This window comes from Trichechus manatus, unplaced genomic scaffold, assembly GCF_000243295.1.
Source record: "Trichechus manatus latirostris isolate Lorelei unplaced genomic scaffold, TriManLat1.0 scaffold00094, whole genome shotgun sequence".
NCBI lineage: Eukaryota > Metazoa > Chordata > Mammalia > Sirenia > Trichechidae > Trichechus > Trichechus manatus.
Genome location: NW_004444030.1, coordinates 3,425,371 through 3,448,712, shown reverse-complemented (window position 1 = coordinate 3,448,712; position 23,342 = coordinate 3,425,371). Strand labels below are relative to the sequence as shown.

The window sequence follows — 23,342 nt, the reverse complement described above, 5'->3', positions numbered from 1 at the left end:
CAATGACCACCCTGACAGGGAACACAACAGAGAGTCCCTGATGGAGCAGGAGAAAGGTGGGGTGCAGAACTCAAATTCAAGTAAGAAGACCAGATTTGATGGTCTGAATGAGACTGGAGCAACCTTGGAAAGCATGGCCCCCGGATTCTCTATCAGCCCAGAACTAAAACGATTTCTGAGGCCAACTCTTCAGAAAGGGAGTGGACTGGGCTGTGGGACATGAAATGATACTCGTGAGGAGTGTTCCTCTTAGCTCAGGTAGATACAGGGGACTAAACGGGCAGCTTCTGTCCAGAGGTGAGATGGGAAGGCAGAGAGGGTTAGTTGCTGGTTTTGAATGGACATGGGGAATCAGGGGTGGAAAGGAGGAGTGTGCTGTCACAGTATGGGGAGAGCAATTAGGGTCACATAACAATGTAAGCATAAATTTTTGTATGGGAGACTAACTTGAATGTAAACATCATTTAAACTACAACAATAAACAAAATAAATAAATAAATAAATTGCTAGAAATTCCCAAATCACCCCCCACCTTAAAATACGGGTAGTATTATTTTGCATTCTTACCAGCAATGTACAGAAGTGCTGTTAAGCTTTTTAAAGTGTCAAAAACAGCTCCTGGACAGTGTTGTGTTACTGTTTCTGTGGATTCCTAGTGGTTGAGAGACTCCAGAATTGGAAGCACTGCTTTAGAGCCTTGCTATGCAAAGTGTGGTCCATGGTCCAGCAGCATAGGCATCACTTAAGAGGGTGTTTGAAATGCAGAATCTCAGGCATCTCTCCAAACCAACTGAATCAGGATCTGCAATTTAACAAGATCCTCAGATGATTCGTATCACATTAAAATTTGAGAAGCTCTGGTCTCCAGTACTGTAGCCACTGGTGACTATTTAAATTAAAATTAGGTAAAGTTAAAAATTCAGTTCCTTATTCACACTAGCCACATTTCAGATGCTCAATAGCCACTTCTCAAACATTTTCATCATTGCAGAAACTTCTGTTGCACCACACTGGTGCAGAGCAAGTGAGTACTGTCAAATATGGTAACCACTAGCCACACATGACGATTTAAATGTAAATTAAATAACATTAAAAATTTATTTCCTCATTCACATTAGCCATATTTCAGGTGCTCAATAGCTATATGTGGCTAGTGGGTACTGTACTGAATGATGTGTATAGAGAGCATTTCCATCAGCACAAAAAGTTCTCTTGGACAGCTCTAGTCAACAGGTTACCAAAAGGCTGGGTGAGCCAGAGGAAGGAAGGAAATAAAATTTATCGCAGGTCCGAGGTGTGTGAGCGTGCTAGGTACTTTCACATAGGCTACATCAATTAACCCTTAAATCCATAATGGTGGTATTGTTGCCATTGTTAGGTGCCATCCCATGTAACAGAATAGAACTGCCCCGTAAGGTTTTCTGGGCTGTAATCTTTATAGGGAGGCCTGGTAGCACAGTGGTTAAGAGCTTGGCTGCTAACCAAAAAGTCAGCAGTTCCAATCCACCAGCTGCTCCTTAGAAACCCTATGGGGCCGTTCTACTCTGTCCTGTAGGGTTGCTATGAGTCGGAATTGACTCAATGGCAATGGCTTTGGTTTGATGTTTTGGAATCTTTATAGGGCAGAGCAGCTGCGTGGGTTCTAACCACCTGTGTTTTGGTTAGCAGCTGAGCACTTAACCGTTGCGCCACCAGGGCTCCTTAATGGTGGTATTATACCCATTAAAAAAAAAGAAACCAAGGTTTGTAGAGACTAACTTTTTCAACTTCATAACACTAATAAGAGATAGAGTCAGGCTCTCTAATTGAAAGTCTAGGATTCTTTCTACCATATTCAGAAAGAATACTCCTTTTCCAAAGGCCCATCTGGGGTGCAGTCTCTACCAGCCTTTTACAAAACAAAACATGATGGAAACCACTGTCTTCTCTTGCCTGTACCTGTTCCTCCTCGCTGCCTCTTCTAAATCTAAGTCAACACCCCAGTTTTATCTCACTCCTAAGCTCATATTCTTCCCACCGTGACATTCCTTGAGTTCATGTCTAAGACTCTGCTTTCCACAATACTTGTTTACCTTTCATTTTTCCATTCTGACATCTCGATAATTAATTGTAGCATTTATTCAATAACTTAAAAAGCATTTTCTGAGCACCTACTACGTGTAAGACATAATCCGATGAGAGAAAAGAAAACATGAATTTTCTTTGCTTATTTAAAAAATCCTGCCTTCCTTTTAATGTAATAATGTATGCTACTACATTTTCTATTCTTTGAAATTTGGTTTTCTTAGCCATTCTGAATTTTCAATATGCCTTTATTACCTGAGAATGTAGGTTTTTCAAAACTCTTATTTATGCTTATTAGAATTAGATGATCTATTAATGGCTAATTTTTTTTGAATCATAGAAATGTAGAGATGGAAAGAATACAACAGGTCGTCAGGCTGCTACTGAATATGTAAAGAAAAACTACTTCTTATAATTAATTCCTAGCGTGTTTCCAATATAATTTAAAATGCTCTAGTAATAGAAACTGGATAATCTCTGTGCTAAATGTGAGGATTTTTACTAAATGAATATTTCTTTTCAGATTTGTAACAAGATTTTTATGGAAGTGCTGGAAGTTATTATCCTGTACCAGGGTATTTACAGGTGGCAGAGATGGATTTTAAAAGCTCCCCAAAGTAGCTATGCTTCAGAGAAGTCTTTTAGCTCTAATACTAAATCCTCCCTTTAGCTGACAACATGCAGCCTAGTAGCACAGATTTATGGAGACATAAAGTGAAGAAAAAAATGTGTGATTTGCATCCAAACAGTTCATTTGATCAGTCATTTTGAACTCTTTTTTTTTTTTTCCCTCCTTCAAATAAAAAGAAGAGCATAATTCAGTGGTTTGCATACTAGACTCATGTAGGGGGCTTTTAAAATATACTGATACTTGGTCACCACCTCCTGAGAGTGTGATTCAATTGGCCTGGGCTGGGTCCTGATGTCCGTGTGCTTTAAAGCTCCTCAGTGATTCCAATATACACCCAGGCCTGCTGGTCTAATTTGAAGTTGCTAATGAAGAAAAGCTAAAGAAATGAATAGATCCCATCATTGTGTCTCATGTATATATTATGTAAAACTAGTGTTTAAATGGAGACCCTGGGTAGTGCAAATGGTTAACGTGCTCAGCGGCTAACCCAAAGGTCGGCAGTTCAAGTCCATCCACAGGCATCTTGGAAGAAAATCCTGGTGATCTACTTCTGAAAAATTAGCCATCGAAAATGCTGTGGAGCATAGTTCTATTCTGACACATATTCGGTCACCATTAGTCAGTCAGTATTCTTGCAACTGATGTTTAAATTAGGCAAAAACTCATATGATAGCCTTTCCCCCATTCCTGAATCTTCCTGGAAGTTGTTCGCCTTTCTGGTCTGTGATCAAGTGTCTCATCTCTGTGAACCTTCTCCAGGCAGTCTTGACCTTTCCTTCCCCTTGGCTACATACGCAACGATATATATTTTTTAAAATTTTATTTATTTTATTGTTGTTGCTGTTGAGAATATACACAGCAAAACAAATACCAATTCAACAGTTTCTACATGTACCATGTAGTGACATTGATTACACTGTTTGAGTTGGGCAACCATTCTCACCCCCTTTTCTGAGTTGTTCCTCCTCCATTAACATAAACTCACTGCCCCCCTAAGGTTCTTATCTAACCTTTCGAGTTACTATTGTCAAATTGATCCCATATACATAGTTCTTAAAAGAGCGTAATGCTCCAGGCAGAGCTTTTTCACTAGTTAAGCTAAACTATAGTTTTCAGAAGACTTCAGGGGATATTTTTGGTTTAAGGTTTAAAGATTATCTTAGGGCAGTAGTTTCAGAAGTGCATCTAACCTTCATGGCTCCAGGAAGTTTGGATTCTGTGAGAATTTGAAATTCTGTTCTGTATTTTCCACATTTTGATCAGGATTCTTCTATAGAATCTTTGATCAAAATGTTAAGTAACTGTAGCTAGGCACCCTCCAATTCTTCTGGTGTCATGGCAAAGGAGTCAGTTGTTCAGGGAGGCAATTACCAACACAGCCTATATCCTCCTATTCCTGACATTCCTTCTTCCTCTGTTACTTCAGGTGAATAGAGACAATTGTGCCACTTGCAAGCTTTTGAGACCCTAGGTACTATGCAGTGAAGTAGGAGGCAGAACAGAAGCACTAAATATGTTATTAAGCCATTAACTTGGATGTCCCATGAAACCATGACCCTGAACTTCCAAAGCAGGAAACCAATCCCATAAGGCTTTTGGTTGTACATAAATAGCCTCAGTCAGCAGCTACTCTTTTTTTTTTTTTGGTTTTTGTTGTAAATATGTCTGTCACACAACTTTTGCCAATTCAACTTTTTACAGGTGTTCCAACTTATTAATAGCAATTACAGTAATCAGCTGTGCAGCTTTACCCTTAATCAATGCAATATTTCCATCATCGTTAACCCCCCTTTACCCTTCCCTCCTGCTCCTGATAGTCACTAATAAACTTTGCTCTCTGTACATTTGCCTTTTCTTACCTTTTTATGTAAGTGAGGTCATACAATACTTGACCTTTTGTGATTGACTTATTTCACTCAGCGTGTCTTCCAGCTCCACCCATATTGTAGCATGTATCAAGACTTCATTTTTCCTACTGGCTGAGTAATATTCCATTGGATGAATGTACTACATTTTGTTTATCCATTCATCTGTTGATGGGCATTTAGGTTGTTACTACCTTTTGGCTATTGTGAATAATGCTGCAGTAAATGTTGGTGTACAAGTCTCTATTTGAGTCTCTGCTTTCAAGTCTTTTGGGTATATACCTAGGAGTGGAATTGCTGGTACATATGGTAGTTCCATTTTTAGTTTTTTAGATAGGGGAAATTTTATTTTTATTAGTTTCTCATGAAACAATTAATACACATATTGTTCTGTGACATTGGTTACCAACCACATGACGTGTCAGCACTCTCCCCTTCTTGACCTTGAGTTCTCGACCTTGGGTTCCCAGCTTTCATGTCCCCTACTGCCTTCTTGTCCTTGCCCCTGGGTTGGTGTGCCCATTTAGTCTCATTTTATGGGCCTCTCTGATCTTTGGCTGAAGGGTGGACCTCAGGAGTGACTTCAGTACTGAGTTAAAGGGATGTCCAGGGGCTACACACTCAGGGTTTCTCTAGTCTCTTTCAGACCAGTAAATCTGGTCTTTTTTTGTGAGTTAGAATTCTGTTCTACGTTTTTCTCCAGCTCTGTCCAGGACCCTCTGTTGTGATCCCTGTCAGAGCAGTCAGTGGTGGTAGCTGGACACCATCTAGTTGTGTTGGACTCAGTCTGGTGGAGGCTGTGGTAGTTGTGGTCCATTAGTCCTTTAAACTGATCTTTCTCTTATGTCTTTGGTTTTCTTCATTCTCCCTTGATCCAGACAGGGTAGGACCAGTGGAGTATCTTAGATGCCCCTCATAAGCTTTTAAGACCAGATTGGGGAAATTTTCTGTCGCTATTTCTTCAAATATTCTTTCTGTTCCTTTCTCTCGTCTCCTTTTAGAATTCCCATGATGCGTATATTGGGTCTTTAGTTGTTGTCTCATTATTCCATTAAACTGTGCCCAGCCTTCTTGAGCCTCTGTTCTTGTTGCTCTTTAGTGTTGTAATTTTAACTGTCTTATCCTCTAATTCACTGATGCTTTCTTCTACCTGATGAAATCTGTTGGTAAGTCCTTCTATTGTGTTTCTCATTTCAGTTATCGTCCCTTTCAGTTGGAATATCTTTTTTTTAGATCCTTATTTTGTTCTGGCATTGTTTTCTTTATTTCTTTTAACTCTTTGTCTAAGTTTTCCCTTAGCCCTTTAATTATGTTTAATGTTATTGTATTAAATTCTTCCATTTTTTCATTATTTGGTCATCCCTAGTTGCGCTTTCACCCCCTTTGTCACGTTCTTTTGGATGGGCCATTGTTTCTCTGTTCTTTGTGTGTCTTGTGATTTTTTGGTTTAGACATTGGTATTTGTGAGGTGTTAACTTTCTCAGTTTTCCCCAGTATTTGCCCCCACTACTTTCTGCAAAAAACTCTGGCAGATAGAGACTTCGTCCTTTGCTTGCTGTTTCCTCTCCCTCTCTGTTATAGCTCCTTCTCCCTCCCTGGTTTAATTAGGATTCAAAAGTTCCAGGTCTCAGTTTTCAACTTTCAATCTCTCCCAAACACATCAAAGAACACGCTGTGGTCAGTCTGTCCATGAACAGGCACTACCACTCAGGTGAGATATCATGTACTAATCAATCAGTCCAACAGGGGTGCAGTCCTCTCTTTGGTTATGACTCCCTTTCCTTCTCTGTTTCTGCAACCATATTTTCAGTCAGAAAACCCATACCCAGCGAGGCTTCCTTCCCTGCTCTGTGGGGGCTGCTTATATCTGAGCTGGCATTCAGGGGAAGCATAGGCAGACTTTCCTCTGTTTCAGGAGGAGGAGGGGCTGACATTCCCAAGAAGGGCTTCTGAGAGATCTATCCTGTAGGTTTCAGAGCCCCAGTGGCCCTGTGGTGGTTGGGGGAGCATTCTGCACTTAGGTGAGTCACCTTCTGACTCCACTGGAGGGAACCTCGGTAGGAGTTCATATCAGTCCAGTAGCCAGCAGTTACTGGTTGCGGGAGAGGTCGTCACATTCCAAATGGACCCCCAGGGAGGCCTGCCTTGTTGCTATGAGGGCCCATCCCCCTACCCCCCGTAGTATGTTGGCTGTGGGTATATCCTCCACTAAAGATGCCTGCTTCCTAGCATGCAGCAGCCTCAGTCAGCAGTCCTTGGCACTGACTGGAAGCGGGGTCAAACAAACGTGAACTGACTCCCTGGGAGGTCTATCCTTTTGGTTTCAGAGGCCTGATCTATGGAGTACATAGGGAGGCAGGTAGAGTCACAGCTCTGCTTTAACACTTTACCATTTTATTGAGGCTTTGTGTTTTCAAGTCTGACTCCTCAACTAGACAGCTCTTTAGGATGTTCAACAATAGCAAGTATTCTTTAAGTATTCTTACAGTGTGCGAGGCACTGTGCTAATAATGGGGGATATAATGTTCCTGTCTTCGTGGAGCTTCAAGTCTAGGGGGAAGAAGAGCCTCAAGCTGTGTGGTAGGTGCCACGAGATGGGGATATGATCGTTTGTCAGGGCACAGAGCCTGAGCCACCTGATCTGGTTTGGGGAGAAGAAGATCTGGGACCAGCAAATATGTAAACCAAAAAAAAAAAAAAAAACCAAACCCGTGGCCGTCGAGTCGATTCTGACTCACAGCAACCCTATGGAACAGAGTAGAACTGCCCCATAGAGTTTCCAAGGAGCGCCTGGTGGATTCAAACTGCTGACCTTTTGGTGAGCAGCCATAGCACTTAACTACTACGCCACCAGAGTTTCCAGCAAGTATGTAGGTCTTCTAAATTCCATATTCTTGTGTTTGGCACATACTACCTACCTACCAGTTGCCGTTCAGTTGATTCTGACTCATGGTAACCCTATGTGTGTCAGAGTAGAACCATGCTTCGTAGGGTTTCCAATGGCTGATTTTTTGGAAGTAGATTGCCAGGCCTTTCTTCTGAGGTGCCTCTGGGTGGACTTGAACTTCTGGTTAACAGCTGAGTGTGTTAATTGTGTGCACCACCCAGGGACTCCTGGCGCATATTAGCCACCCAGTAAACTTTGAAGAATACATGACCAGTTAGGTGGCTGAATGATTAAATGAATAAAAGAAGGTACGGTTTCATTCCACCACCTGTGTGTCAGTTTGTCTTACTGTGGGTGGCTTGCATGTTGCTTTGATGCTGGAACCTATGCCATTGGTATTTCAAATACCAGCAGGGTCACCCATGGAGGACAGGTTTCAGCAGAGCTTACAGACAAAGATAGACTAGGAAGAAAAGCCTGGTGATCTACAGTAAGTCCCCAGGCTACAAACATCTGACTTATGGACAACTCGTTCTTGCCCTTCAATATTTTGTAAATGTGCTGTCACTTAGAAACGATTGAACCAACCCTTACTTGCAACAAATTCTTCATCACAATCACCTTCACTTGCTGCACATGCAGCTTTCAAATCATTGAAAAGGTTTTGAGCCTTTTCTTGCGCTAAAGTAAGGCTAAATAAGAACCATATACATCTGTTCTGACTTACCTACAAATTCGACTAAAGGAACAGTTAGGAACGGAAGTTGTTCGTAACCCGGGGACTGCCGGTAATTGTGAAAATTAGCCAATGAAAACCCTGCGGATCACTACAGAATGCTGTCTGATATAGTGCTGGAAGATGAGCCCCCTAGGTTGGAAGGTATTCAAAATACACAGTGTCCACAGCAATGGACTCGAGCACACCAGTAATCATGAAAATGGCACAGGATCAGGCAATGTTTTCCTTCTGTTGTACGTAGGGTAGCCATGAGTTGGAGCCACCTTGGCAGCAGCCAACAACAACAACGGTGGTTTCATTGGAAAGTATGTGTACAAGTATGTGTTATGGGATGGAAGGATGTTAAGATATGTGCTTTAGATTTTCTGGAAGAAAGAAAGGGGGAAATAAACTACCTTAAAAACCTTTCTTCTTTCATTCCTTAAGTTCTGCAGGCATAGAATCTATCCACAGAGTAATGTGGTCAGAATTGAACCTTACTGAGTCTGTCTTCTGTTTTCCCATCCCACCCTCAATGATCCATTGCTTTTGTTTTTGTTTTTTTTTGTCTGTTGGCCTGGCTCCCACAAAGCATGAAGCCGCTTTGGGAAACATGTCTTGGAGTTGGACCATATCCTGCTATTGAAGCTCACTTCAGAAGAGATTCCGTCTGAAAACTGTAACAGGATGTATCCCATAGTTAGATGCTTCCCTTGGAGAGGAATGGGTTTTGCTGATGGTGTAGAGAGTCCCGTTGTTCAGAAATCACACAGAGTAGGATGTTGTGGTGAAACGCAAATGCTTAAATGTGGTGAAGCCATAAGTAACACAAATTGTTTTAAAGCCTTTGGTATCTCCCTCTACAAGTCAGAGTGTTTCTCCTTTCTCGCTTTGTATAGCCGCCACCCCCTCCAGCTTCTCTTGCTCTAGCTCTCTTGCTCTTCCATTATAGATGAGGTCATTATGGTTTGCAGCCAAGGGAAGTGCATTCCTGTAACTTTAAATCTACAAACTCAATTTGTGACTCTCCTTTTTTTAGAAGAGGGTTATACTTTATAGTTGGAGGACAGCTTGCTTAATTGTGCTATTTTAGAATGCAAATATGAGCTTACTTAGAGGGATTTTGTCGATTTGTGAACAGGGCTTAGTACTTCCACACATCTTGTTCTCACTTCTTTCATATTTATAATTGCTTTCAAGTCCATTATGGGATGTGACATTTTTTATGTATTTGATTAGGTTATCAGCCACTTGATTAGATTTTGAGTGCTTTGTACTTAGACATTAAACTCCCTCATGATATGCAGGGAAGCAGTGTTAATACTGGTAGGAGAGAAATCGTGCTAGACTCATTCTTTCCTGAAAGCAAGGTGAGGTGCAAGGATCTTTCAAAGAGGGGGTTTTCTAATGTAAGCTCTGTTATTGAATTATAATGGAGAGGTTAAGGGGGGTAAGAAGAAAGATGTTGGCAAAGGAGAGTGAGGAGAAAGAGATAAAGAAGGTGGGAAGATAGTGACTGTCAGGGACGATTCCTCCTATTATCCCAAGACCGTATGCTGTAAGAGAGAGAACAGATGTCGAGGGGTCAGAAAATTTGGGCATTGATTCTGCTTCTGTATGATCTTAGGCAAAACACTTCTTTCTTCTGGGCCTGTCTCTTCAACTTACAAAAGTAGTCTGGTAGGTGTGGTTGGTAAGTTCCTATCAACCCCAAAGTTCTGCAATTCTGAGACTTTCTTCCTGGGAGGAGAAGAAATTTATATAAATCCTTTTCTTTAAGCAAATTTAAACCCCAAATGCAATCTTTTAATACTTAAGAGCATGGAGTTGCTCTGCCTTTTACTAAGTACATGACTCTGGGCAAATTATTGAACCACCCTGAGTCTCATTTTCCCTGTCTGTAACATGGGTGCAATAATACTTCCCTCAGGGTTGTTGTGAGGAGTATGTTGAGAATGTATGCTATGAACATATAATTGACCAATGAAACACAGGAAAATAGAAAGTATTTTCTCAGCCAGGTACCTCTCCCCACGTGATCCCTGAGGGAAATATGTGTTTGAGGAAAATGACATGAAATGACTGTACTTTTTCACTCTTTAACTTTGGCCTCACATTCTTGTAGACTCCTGGGGCACTGTACAGGACCAAATGGTGAATTCCTTTTGTCTGGGATGGGGCAACCTAAAACCCAGAATCAATGCAAACCATACCTTGTTCAAGAAGATACGAGCACAAGAGAAAGAGGTAGCAGCCTCTGAATATATTACCTCGTCAGACTGTGGCAGGTAGAACCTCCCCAGAAAGACTACTGCCCATATGGGAAAATGTCCTTAACCATTTACTCAGCTGGATGAAAATTTCATTCAACAGCCTAATAAAATATCTTGGAGTTGGCCAGTTCCTAACAGCATTTCTCCCCTTTGAGGGTGGAGGTCCTCAGTTACTTCCTTTTGAGAGTAACAGGTTAAACTGCATTGAAGTAATAATAAGCCTTTGGGGAGCAATTTAGCAAAACAGGTAAAGTTAAGATACTTTTACCACAGGACCAACAATTCCACTCTTAGGTGTATCTCCAGAGCAAATGATTCCTTTAATCGTCATCATACAAACAAGAAAGTCATTGTATTTGTAGGATACTCCAAGTTCACTGCTCCCAACAGAAGGCAATTGTCTGGAATCCTTCCAGATGCCTTAGCTGGCCCGTATCAGTCCATCCTGAGTGCCAGAGGGATTATATCTTTACACATTTGTATCCTACTTGCACCGGTTTGTTAAAAGCTAGAAAAATGCTTAGATATGTATATCAGGAAACATGCATTGTTTATAAAAGCAAAAAAAATTGGAATATCACTTAAATATTCATCAGCAAAGGAATGGATAAATAAAGTATGACATATTCATGTAGTACAGTACTATACTAGTAGTGGAAAGGAATGAACTAGAAGTAATATCAATATGAATATATCTTTCAAACTCTCAGCAAGTCGCAGAAGTATACATATATATGGTACCACTGATATAAAGTTTTAAAACAAGCAAAGCTGCTGTTCATTGCTAGGGGTACTTGCATAAATAGTAAAGTACATACAGAAATGGATAGGAATGATAAATACCAAGTCTGGATGGTAGTTATATCAGGAGGGGTAAGAGACTGGGGGAGAACACAAGGATATATGTTGATGTTGCCAGTGTTTCCTTTCTTAGGCTGCTGGGTAGATACATAGATATATGTTGATTATACATTCTACCATTATATTTTAAATGTCTTATAAGAAATGTATTAAAAAATAAATAAGTTGTGCGAGGGAAGTCCAAGATGAGGTTAGAGAGCTAGGCAGGGGTCAAATAGTGGAGTGCCTTGTAGGGCATTTTAAAGTTTGGCTTTACTCTCACGGCAAAGGAGAACTAGTGAAAGGTTTTAGACATGAGAATGATCCCATCAGATTAACATTGAGAAAGATGACTTGAAGTGGAGACTAGATTTGGGGAGAGTGAGAGTGGAGGAGGAATTGCTATTAGAGACAGTTGCTACAGTTCAAACTAGAGAGTATTTTCTCCTTGAAACTCCATCTTCCCTTGGCCTCCAGCATGTTCTTCATTGCTAGTTCTCTCCGCAGTTCTCTGACCATGCCCCTCCATCTATATCTCTACTTCCTCGTCCTCCTCTGACCGCTTAAATGTTGCTGTTTCCCAGAGTGTTTCTTACCATCTTTTCTTCTCACTTGCCAGTTGTATGCTTTAATGATCTCATTTACATCTACAACTTCACCTACTGTGTTTATGTTCTTTTACTCACTCAACTCACTAGAATCTGACTTTGGACATTACCAGTAACAGAACATTTTCCTTTAGAGATCTCTGGCGACTTCAGTTTGCCAATACAGCTGTGTCTCTTTAGCTATCATAACACCTCTTCTCTCCACAGTTTTTGTGTTTTCTTTAATTGTGTTAAATATATATGTAAGAAAACATTTGCCATTTCTGCATTCTTCACATGTAGGGTTCAGTGATATCAGCTTATGTTCATCATGTTCAACCATCACACTTATTTGTTCCAATTTTTTCCATCACTCTCTGCAGTTTTTGACATGATGGTATTGATGACCCCTTCCTTCTTAAAATGTTTTGTTACTCTTAATCTGTGTGTCATGGTACTCTCATAATTTCTTACCTGTCTCTGACTGTTCCACCTCACTGGGAAAAAGAAGTGTCTTACATTTGAAGTTGCCATATATTTGGGCATATATGGTAATTTCTTTACCACTTACATTTATCCATTCATTCAACAAATAATATATTGAATGACTGCAAAGTGCCAGGCACTGGATATGTAGTGGAGAACAAAACAGATATGGTTAAACTCTCTGAACTCCAAAGTTACAACCTTACATGAGTTATCTCTGGCTGCATAACAATTTACTACAAACTTAGTGGCTTAAGTCAACACACATTTATTAGCTCACAGTTTTTAGGGATCAGGAATCTTGATACGGCTTAACCGAGTCCTCAACTTCAGGGTGTCTCACAAGGCTGCAGACACCACGTCAACCAGGCCTGGGGTTTCATCTGAAGGACTGACTGGGGATAGATCTGCTTCCAAGATCACAAGGGTTTTGGCAAGATTCATTCCCCTGTGGACTGTTGGACGGAGGGCCTCAGTTCCTTGCTGGTTGTTGGCCTAAGGCCACCCTCAGTTTCCTTGCCATGTGGGCCTCTCCATATGGCAGCTTGCTTCATCAAAGCCAGCAACGGAGAGAGTCAGTAGAATTTGCTAGCAAGACAGAAGTTACAGTCTTATGTAACATATTCGTAGAAATGACATGATTAAAACCTTTATTGTGTTGGTTAGAAGCAAGTCACAGATCCCACCTACACTCAAGAGGAGGGGTTTATACAAGGACATTAATACTATGAGTAGACATTCACTGAGGACCACCTTAGAGTGTGTCTGCCAGAAACCTTGCATTGTTTTTCACTTGAATGCCCCAGCTATCTCAAACTCTACTGCTTTCAGATTGAACTCACTCCCCTCCCCTTGCCCAAACCTGCTTCACCTCCTGTAATCCCTGTCTTGATCAGCAGTCTTATATCCATCCAGTCATCCAATCTAGAAACCCAGGGATTACTTTTAACTCCTACTGCTGAGATTTAGTCAGTCACCAGGTCTTGTACATTCTACCTCTGTGGCATGTTTCATATCATTCTCTACTTTCCATCCACATAGATATGGCTTTAGTTCAGATCTCACTATGACTTGTATTTTTGTATTAACCTTCTAACTGGTTTCTCTGCCTGGATTCCCTTCTTGTGAATCCTCCCCACAGCCACCAGAGTTAGGCTCATAAAACCCTCTTTTCAGAAATATTCAGGGCTGCCAGCTGTCTTTGGCATAAAGGTCATATCCCAGTGTGTAATTCAAAGTCTTTTATGATCTGGCCTCAATCTTCTTTTCCAAGCCTCTTGACCCACCACTTATTTTTTTCTTTTCTTTTTTTTTTTTAAAATTGTACATTAGGTGAAAGTTTACAAGCAAGTTAGTTTCCCATTCGATAGTTTGTACAAAAAAAAATGACCTTGGTTTCATTCCCCACAGTGTGTCAGGATTCTCCCCATTTCTGCCCTGGGTTCCCTGTTTCCTTTAGTCCTGATTTTCTACCCCTTCCTGCCTTCTCATCTTTGGTTTTGGGCAGATGTTGCCCTTTTGATCTCCTATAATTGTTCTAAGGCGTATGTTCCTCTCCGGTGTTATTGTTTATCTTAAGGGCTTGTCTATTGTTTGGCTGGGAGGTGGTCTCTGGGAATGGCTTCAGTTCCTGGTCAGAAGGGTGTCTTGGTCATAGTCTCAGGGGTTCCTCCAGTCTCTGTTAGACCAGTACATCTGGTCTTTTTTGTGAATTTGAATTTTGTTTTGCAGTTTTTCTCCCACTCTGGCCAGGTCCCTCTGTTGTGATTCCAGTCAGAACGTTGACCACCACTTGTTGCTCTTGCCCTTATACCTGGGCACACTGGGCTTCTGGATGTTTCCTGAACCCACCCCTGCATGTTTGTGTCTCTGTGCATTTGGTCCTACAGTTTCTTTTCCTGGATCCCCTTCTCCTTACCTCTTCCTCTAACTAGTTACAGTCCAGTCGATTCCAGCTCATGGTGACCCCATGTGAGTCAGAGTAGAACTGTGCTCCACAGGGTTTTCAGTGGCTGATTTTTCAGAAGTAGATTGCCATGCCTGCCTTCCAAGGTGCCTCAGAGTGGACTCAAACCTCCAACCTTTTGGTTAGCAGCCAAGCATTCTGCTTGCACTAGCCAGGGACTCCTACTTCTTCCTCTAGAAGTCCTTTATTTACTTCCAAACCTAACTTAAAAATGGCTTCTTCTATATGAAACTTTTTCCAGTTTCTCCTTTGCCCGCTAACTCCCTCACTCAGAATTAATCAGTAATACCTGTATGATCTCATAGCACTCTGCTTGCACACTGTTACAGGATTTAAAATAGCCTGCTGATTAATAGTTGGTGGTTTGATTAAAGTGCCTCTCTCCTCCAATGTCAAAGGCAGGGTCAGGGTCTTATTTTCTACACATCACAGTTTTGGGTGCACATTGGAATCAGCTGGGGAGCTTTGAAAATCATTGATGCCTGGGACCCACTCCCAGGGATTATGATGTAATTGGTCTGGGCTGCAGCCTGGACACTGGAATTTTTAAAAGTTCTGTGATGGTTATGTGCAGGCAGGATTGAAAACCACTACTTGTAGAGGAGCAGTTGAAGAACTCTCAAGTTTTGGGGAGAATGAAAGGATGAAAAAATATTAAACACAAAAAGAGAGAATTTAAAACTAGAGTTACAGCTGAGTTTTAAAAAATAACACACATACACATACACACACACACTTTAAATAGTATATGCCATAGCTGAGTCATCAAAAAGTGACGATCTAAGATACAACTATTGGTCTCTACTTGTTAGGAGCAAAAGAGAAAGGAGACCAAAGTCTCAGAGAAGAAACTAGTCTACAGGGCTAATAGCCTACACAACCCACAGCTCCATCTACCCTGAGACCAGAAGAACTAGATGGTACCCAGCCACCACTACTGACTGAAGTTCTGACTGGGCCCACAATAGGTGGCCCTGGATAGAAGAGGAGAAAAATGCAGAACGGAACTCAAATTCTCAAAAAGTCCAGACGTACTGGACCAGTTGAGACCGGAGGACTACCTGAGACTATTGCCCTGAGATACTCTTTAAACCTTGAACCGAAATTATCCCGAGGTCACCTTTTAGCAAAATAGCAGTTTGGCACACAAAATAAAAGATATTACCTGTGAGTGTGGGGCTCCATTAAAAAAACCATCTGAGACCAAGAGGTCAACAATCACTCTAAAGCAAAGATGAGAAGACAAGGGGGGACAGGGAAACTAGAACAACCAGAACCCAATTAATGAGAATGTCGACACATTGTGAAAAACGTAACTAATGTGTCACTGAACAACTTATGTAGAAATTGTCAAATGAGAACTTAATTTGCTGTCTAAACTTTCACTGAAAACACAATAAAACATTATTTTAAAAGATCTCTAAATGGATAGTCCATGAGATGGGGGAATGTATATTTTTTGGGAGTTGGGGAGGATAATCAGGAATGTAAAAAAGAATAAAAATGTAGTCTCTCAAAATGTAACACTTAAGTTTCGGTGCATATAATGTAAGCAATGACATGAGATAAAGAACCTCCTGGAATAATTAGCATTTCCCTTTGTGTTTAGCACTAAAATAAATGTATGTGTGTGTAATAAAGGTATAACTTATTTTCAAATTGTTCTGATTTCCTCCTTCATTTTCTAGGAATATTTTGAAAACAATTGCTCTGGGTCAGATGTTGTCCTTGTGTATATGTGGGACGGCCATCACCAGCCAGTATTTGGCAGAAAAATACGAAGTGAATACCCCGATGCTACAGAGCTTTATCAACTATTGCTTGCTGTTTGTAATTTATACAGTGATGCTGGCATTTCGATCAGGTATGTCAAATGTGGGAATTCTTTTTCAACAAAATTAATTTCATAAAAAATGTTGGCTTCTGGATATTTTAATAATAAGGCATAGGACAAAATCAAGAACTGGAAACTATAGCTGTTTTTATAAACAGTATTAGAAAAGTATAATACTTTTCTAGAGTCTATGAAAATAGTGACTAGAGATTTATGGATAATGCTCTGAAATTGTTGATTAAAATAAGTAGCACCAAGTTGATGTTAGCCTAGTATTAAAATATATATATATATGTATATATATATACGCACATACACAATTACAAGTTAGGTTTATTTTTTTCCCTGAGGTTGATAAAATTAAGAGGAAATATTAAAAACACTTAAAAAGTTAAGAATCCCACTCCCCAAAATATGTATTTCCAACTAAGTGGAGAATGCTAAATGGAACATCAGTTTTATGTCTATCAAGTCTGTGTTGTCAGAGAAACAAAGATAAGGAATTAACATCTTTATCACTGGTTGGGGAGCTCTGATGATGAAGTGGTTATGCACTCAGCTGCTAACCGAAAGGTTGATGGTTCAAACCCACCAGCCACTCCTCAGGAGAAAGACGTTGCAGTCTGCTTCCATAAAGATTACAGCCTTGGGAACCCCATGGGGCAGTTCTACTCTGTCCTTTAGGGTCACTATGAGTTGGAATTGACTCGATGGCAATGGTTTTTTTTTTTAATTTTATTTTTATCACTGGTTGGTTAAGCTATTTTAGAACCATCATAGAATTATTTCTAGCGAGCTACAAAATTTTTCCAAAAATGGGAAAAACTAGATTCTGACTAAAATTTTTGTACCAGTCATCATTTTAACTTGTTTAAGTTATGGATGAACTCATTGAAGCCCACAACAACTCAGGAATTACTATTATCCCCACTTTATAGACGAGGAAGCAGAAACAAATAGCAGTTAAGACTTACTCTAAGTCTCATACGGAGTTACTGGTGGAGCCTGGACTCCAACCTAGGTAAGCCTGCCACAGAGCCCAGGCCCTCAGCACTGCTCTATGTTATGGCTGCTAATCATAACAACCTTCTCAAGAGAGAAGAGCATTATCAGTACATTTGAAGCCTGCAATAAAAGCACTAGTACTGGTAGTGCAAGGGTTAAGCACTTGGCTGCTGTCTGGAAGGTTGGCAGTTCAAACCCACCCAGCCACTCCATGGGAGAAAGACTTGGAGATCTGCTCCTATAAGGATTAAACCAAAGACCAAACCCATTGCTCTCAAGTTGATTCCTACTTATAGCGACCCTGTAAAGATTACAACCTAAAAAACCCTGTGAGACATTCCTACTCTGTCATATGGAGTTGCTATGAGTCAAAATTGACTCAGCGGCACCTAACAAAACTGGGTTTGTTAATCCTCTTTTAATATGAACTCTAATATATATGTAACATGGTGGCATCAGACCTCATCTAACTTCAGGAGGAGGAGAGAGAATCAAGATCACCATCAGCCCGAAGCTGATTCCTATAGGTGGAGGTCAAACACACCTCCACCCTCCAAGTCTTTTTACCAATTCTGACACCAGCTGTCCCTCCCACCGGCACTCTCTACTTCCCTGCTGGGTTTGATAATTTGTTGCAGTGGCTACACAGAACTCACAGACCATACTCACAATTATGGGGTTTATTAGAGAAGTAATAGGTTACAATTCAGGGTCAGGATCAACTTGGAAGTAACAGGAACAACTCAGGATACAGTTCATTGATCACAACAGCTTCTACTGGGCTGTGCCAGCAGGCAGACTTCTGCTGCCGGGCCCTGCTCGGGCCTGGTCTCTGCTCTGCTCAGCCAAGTGTTAAGGTCTTTAGTTCATGGATAAGTGTCCGGGGGCACCCTACTCCACCAGGAAGCCTCCTGCCTGAAGTTGCTCAGCTCTCTGGCTCGATGGGTCAGGAAACCCACTGCAAGCATCTGCCAGTCCTGTGCTGTAGCCATCCCGTGCCACGGCTATCCCATGGCCGCCTGCCACCTCCAGTGTTACAGCTCTCTGGTGTTAACAGCTCTCTGATGTTACAGCTCTCCAGCGTTAGCTCCGGTGTTATAGCTTTCTGTCTCCTGGGTCTAGCAGGTTCTCAGCACAGGGACCCTGCGTCCAAAGGATGCGCTCCTCTCCTGGCCCTTCTTGATGGTACTGAGATCCCTCCTCACCCTGTAGGCTTGGCTCTTTTTAAGCCTAATGGGATGGCAACACTGACTAATCCCTTTGGTGGGTCACAGGCACCTTATTTGCATAGTCCCAGCCAATCCCAGCAAGAATTTTGCACGCTTTATTTGCATAGTCCCATCCCATCATTTTATGGGAGTTACAAGATCGTGGCCAGAAAGGCCATATAAAAAGAAAAACCCATTGCCCTGCAATATCAGTGGCATTCCTTTTTGTCAGAATACATAACTTATTTTTAAAGTGGAGAAATATCTGAAGGGGCAAACATCACATTTGACAGACCTTAGGAGTTGGAAATAGAGATGGTTTATAGCCCTGGACATTGTTCTTCTCTGTAAGCACTGACCTCAAGGAAATCAGTGTGTTTCACTAATACGTTAGCGTGGTGACCCCTAAGGGGAGGTTGCCAAGTACCTTCTATGCCACCCTACATTGAGGAAGACTAACCCTGTGTTTCAAGATGTTCCTACTAATTGGGTTTTAATGATAATCAGTTGATTTTGATTCTCACTACCTTTATTTCCTTGTAGGTTTCTTACCATAAAGCCTTCTCATATATGTGCCGAATCTATATTTCCAGTTACGCTAGCTACTTTGAGGTAGTGAATAGTGGTTGACTTTGAATATATAGAATTTGGGTAGAAAAGGTTTTTTTTTTAAATAGTGCCACTAAGCCTTTTTTCCAAGTGTATCACTGAGTTAATTTTTACTTAAAGGCACATCTCTTCCAAAAGAATGACCACATGCCCATGAATAGAGGTTAAATAACCAATGAAGACATAGGAAAGTATTTCATTTCCAAGGTTATTCTGTGGCTTGTCAGGAACGGCAACATCCAAACCCGTATCCGGACATTATATTTCTGTTACAATGGGAAAGGGAAATTTAATCATTTTCCTCCTACTTACTTTCTCTCTGGTGCTTTCACCGAACACTTGGTCTATGATGTCATCTTAACTTGGATTCTTATACTAGAAAAAAATTTAAATGACTCTGCTAAGCTGTGTAGGAGTTTGGATTATGAGCAATGGAAAATAAGAGGGATCACATTAAAAATACACAAGAAACCCTTGCTTTGACTTTTCAATCTCCAAATTAACGTGGATGGTGTCATTTGCAAGTAACATGTACTCACTCAGATTTCTTTCACCCAGGTAGTGATAACCTTTTATATATTTTGAAAAGAAAATGGTGGAAGTACATCCTGCTGGGGCTAGCAGATGTGGAAGCTAATTACCTGATTGTCAGAGCTTACCAGTACACGACTCTAACCAGCGTCCAGGTAAGAGGGAGGCTTCTGACTGCTTTGGACTTTAAAGCTTCAAGAGAAGACTCTGAATTCACCTGTGTTAGATAACCTAAATTTATTGCAAACCTGTTCGCTTGAAGAAAACCTAAACACAGGTGGATGCTATGTGTTTTCCAAATGGAGCATGTGTTCTAATGATTATGTTTCCTGGAATTAGTGACAATGTATACAAGTTAATCAGCTCCCAAATTGCTAATGCTATAGCAGATTAGAATGGTTCCTACCAAAATAAACATAAATATTTAGTTGGCAGTAGGCAGTGACAGAGGATGCTGTGATGCTGACAAGTGTTCTGTTTGATGAAATTGCTCAAATGTGGTGTATGAAAGTGTATATATACCTTTGTGCTACAGAAAAGTTGGGGGTTTGCAAGTACATATTCAAGACAAAAAAACCATTGGAAGGAACCTATTAGACATCTTGGGTACAAGTGGTTGCCAGAGGTAAAACTCACACCCCGTTTCTTTGTTAGATTTAGTCTTATTAAATTGAAAGAAAAATGTTCCTACATAGCAGGACTTTTCAACTTTGTGGAGTTGAGGAAGCTGATTTCAGTTGTCTTAGTGTTAGCAAACTATGGGGATGTATCATAGCAGCGACTCACCATTCCTAACAGCAAAATGTTTTATAAACAGAGGTGAAAATGAGATAGACTCCAATGCCAGGTTTAGACTTCACAGTTTTGTGAGTATATAACCTTTTGATGCATCGCTTCTCTCACTGTATAAAACACAGAAGTGTAGCTTCTCATATGACCTTAAAATTATAGGATCTGTGGAAAAATTGGGGCAAAATAAGACTTACTTCACCGGGAAAAGATGAGGATTGATGAAAACTCAGTATTTTCCCAGTGTGGATAGACATTAAATGTTATTATTACCAGAGTGCATTTTGTTAAATTCTTTGTTTTCTCTAACATTGTGCTAAGGATTGTCCTCAGCCAGCCTTTTGGTTTTTGAACAGCGTGGACTGAAAAGCTGAGATAGGAAATATAAAGATAGACATTATAGAAGACATAAAAAACAGAATTTTTTCAAAATTAAACGAGGAGATAACCTAGATAATGACGTTTGTCACGTATAGGAGGTAAGTGTACTTTTAGCACTGAGTAATGAGGGTAAAAGCATATAGAGAATTGGCCGTTTTCTGGTCATGTCTCGCCTCATAATCTCATACACATTTCAATTACTTGGTTATAATTTCCAGAAACTTTGATGCCTGAGCTAATAGTGATTAAAAGTTTTTAATTGGTACAAGGTCAAAATACAGCTATCTTGAACATTTACAGTTGGGTCTTTGTGACTGAAGTTCATGACTTACACTATTCTAAACAATTTTTTCATCTAAAGCTGCTTAGAAAAATCTACACATTTGGTTGTCAAAAGTTATGTAGTCATATACTTATGGTCCTAGCAAGGAGTATATTTGTTACAAAGTATTTAACAACTGAAGTTGCCACCAGCGGCAGAGAGTGCCTCTCGCTGAAATTATTCAAGCTAAGTTTCTCCTTGAATGAGTCTTGGGCCTAGGTAATCTGAAAGGGTGAAATTTTGCATCAGAGGATCTATGAAATCCCTTCTTAAGGATTCCTTCTAAGAGTCTATAATTACAAATAGAGGTTGTTAATGGTTAGCTGCTGTTGAGTCAGCCCTTCAACTCATGGCAACCCCATGCACAACCGAATGAAATGCTGTCTCGTCCTGTGCCACCCCTGTGATGACTTTTGGATCAGACTTGTGATCCAGAGGGTTTTCACTGGCTAATTTTTGGAAATAGATTGGCAGGCCTTTCTTCCTAGTTCATCTTAGTCTAGAAGCCCTGCAGGAAAATAGAGGTAGTTTTGCATAAATTTCATGACACGGTCATTTATATCCCATGGCCTAGGTTTCTACTCACATCTCCTCCCACTTCACTGCTGCATCTACCCAGACATCACCCGCAGTTGTCTTCTTTCTTGTACTGCTCTGTTCTTTCTAGAATGCAATATTTTTGAAGTCACCCCATACTTTAAAAACTATCTCAATTTCATTTTTCTTCTGTACTCCATTGTTCTTCTAATGTGGTCTAACTCATCTTTGTATACATATCCTCCACTCCTGACAGGGTCTTACATAAAACCATGATTGAGTGGCTATACAATAATTATTTTTAAAGACTAAAATAGGGGGAGGGACTCTTGGAACTGAAAGCATCAAAGAGAAGACACCCATCACCAAGAATATGTTTTGAAAAGGAGATTTAATGCAGATAAATGACTGAATGTTATAGGTATCAGGTGAGAAATCCTGGAATTCCTGAGTGGGAACCAAAAAAAACAAAACTTGCTGCTGTCGAGTCAATTAGGACTCATAGCGCCCCTATAGGACAGAGTAGAACTGCCCCATAAGGTTTCCAAGGAGCGCCTGGTGGGTTCAAACTGCTGACGTTTTAACCACTATGACACCAGGGTTTCCCAGAGTAGGAAAAGACCTGTAAAATCATTTAATCTCATCTCCTCATTTCATATTTTAACTCAGAAAAGAGAGTGGCTGGAGATCACGCTGCTGGTCAGTGGCAGGTGGGGGCTTGAGGCCCCTGGAGCTGTTACGTAAGCAACTCCCTTATGTGGCCACTCATTGCTCACACAGATACCAACAAATGTTAAAAGTAGAGTGTCATGGTTTGAATTATGTCCCCCAAAAAATGTGTGTATCAGTTTGACTAGGCCATGATTCCTGGTACTGTGTGATTTTCCTATATGTTGTAAATCCTGCCTCTGTGATGTTAATGAGGGAGGATGGGTGGCAGTTGTGTTAGTAAGGCCAGGACTCAGTCTACAAGATTGGATTGTATCCTGAGGCAATGTCTTGAGATATAAAAGACAGAAGTGAGCAGAGAGACAGGGGACCGCATACCATCAAGAAAGCAGTGCCAGGAGCAGAGTGCGTCCTTTGGACCGGGGTCCCTGCGTGGAGAAGCTCCTAGTCCAGGGGAATGCCGAAGAGAAGAAGGCCGACAGAGAGAAAAAGCCTTCCCCTGGAGCTGACGCCCCGAGTTTGGACTTTTAGCTCACTTTAACTGTGAGGAAATAAACTTGTCTTCGTTAAAACCATCCACTTGTGGTGTTTCTGTTATAGCAGCACTAGATGACTAAGACAGAATTTGGTACCGAGAGTGGGGTGCTGCTCTAACAGATAACTAAAATGTGGAAGTGGTTTTAAAACTGTGAATGGATAGACATGCGGCAGTGACAGAGGACCAGCAGCAGCAGAGAACCTACAGCAGCAAGAAGCAGCAGAGAACCAACAGCAGCAGAACCAGGATACCGGTGAAAGATGGCGCTGGAGCCGACCCACGGAGCGAGAGAGCTGAATGCCTGTGAGCAGGAGGCTTCCTGGCAGAGTGGGGCGCCGCTGGGCACTTATCTGTAGAGCTAGGCTTGCCTACCCACGGAGCGAGGGTGCTGAGTGCCTGTGTGCAGAAGGCTTCCTGGCGGAGTGGGGTGCCTCCAGGCACTTACCGGTGGAGCTACTGAGCTTTGGAACACTTGCCCCAGCAGGGCAGATATGGGCGTGAGGCCCGAGGGCCGAGAGGCCATAGGAAGCAGAAGCTGAAGAGACAAGGGACACAACAAGCTGAGCTGCGTCAGTCTCAAAAGGTATGGCCATGACCTCAGG

At 41.2% G+C, this 23,342-nt stretch overlaps 1 protein-coding gene across 1 annotated transcript in view; it reads left to right on the top strand.

Moving 5' to 3' along the window:
• SLC35F2 (solute carrier family 35 member F2) overlaps positions 1-23,342 on the top strand; it is a 62,197-nt gene that overhangs the window by 27,538 nt on the left and 11,317 nt on the right. Inside the window, exons 2-3 of the mRNA XM_004382530.2 lie at positions 16,006-16,181; positions 19,532-19,659. Coding sequence (XP_004382587.1) covers positions 16,006-16,181; positions 19,532-19,659 — 304 coding nt within the window. The remainder of the gene's footprint in view (positions 1-16,005; positions 16,182-19,531; positions 19,660-23,342) is intronic.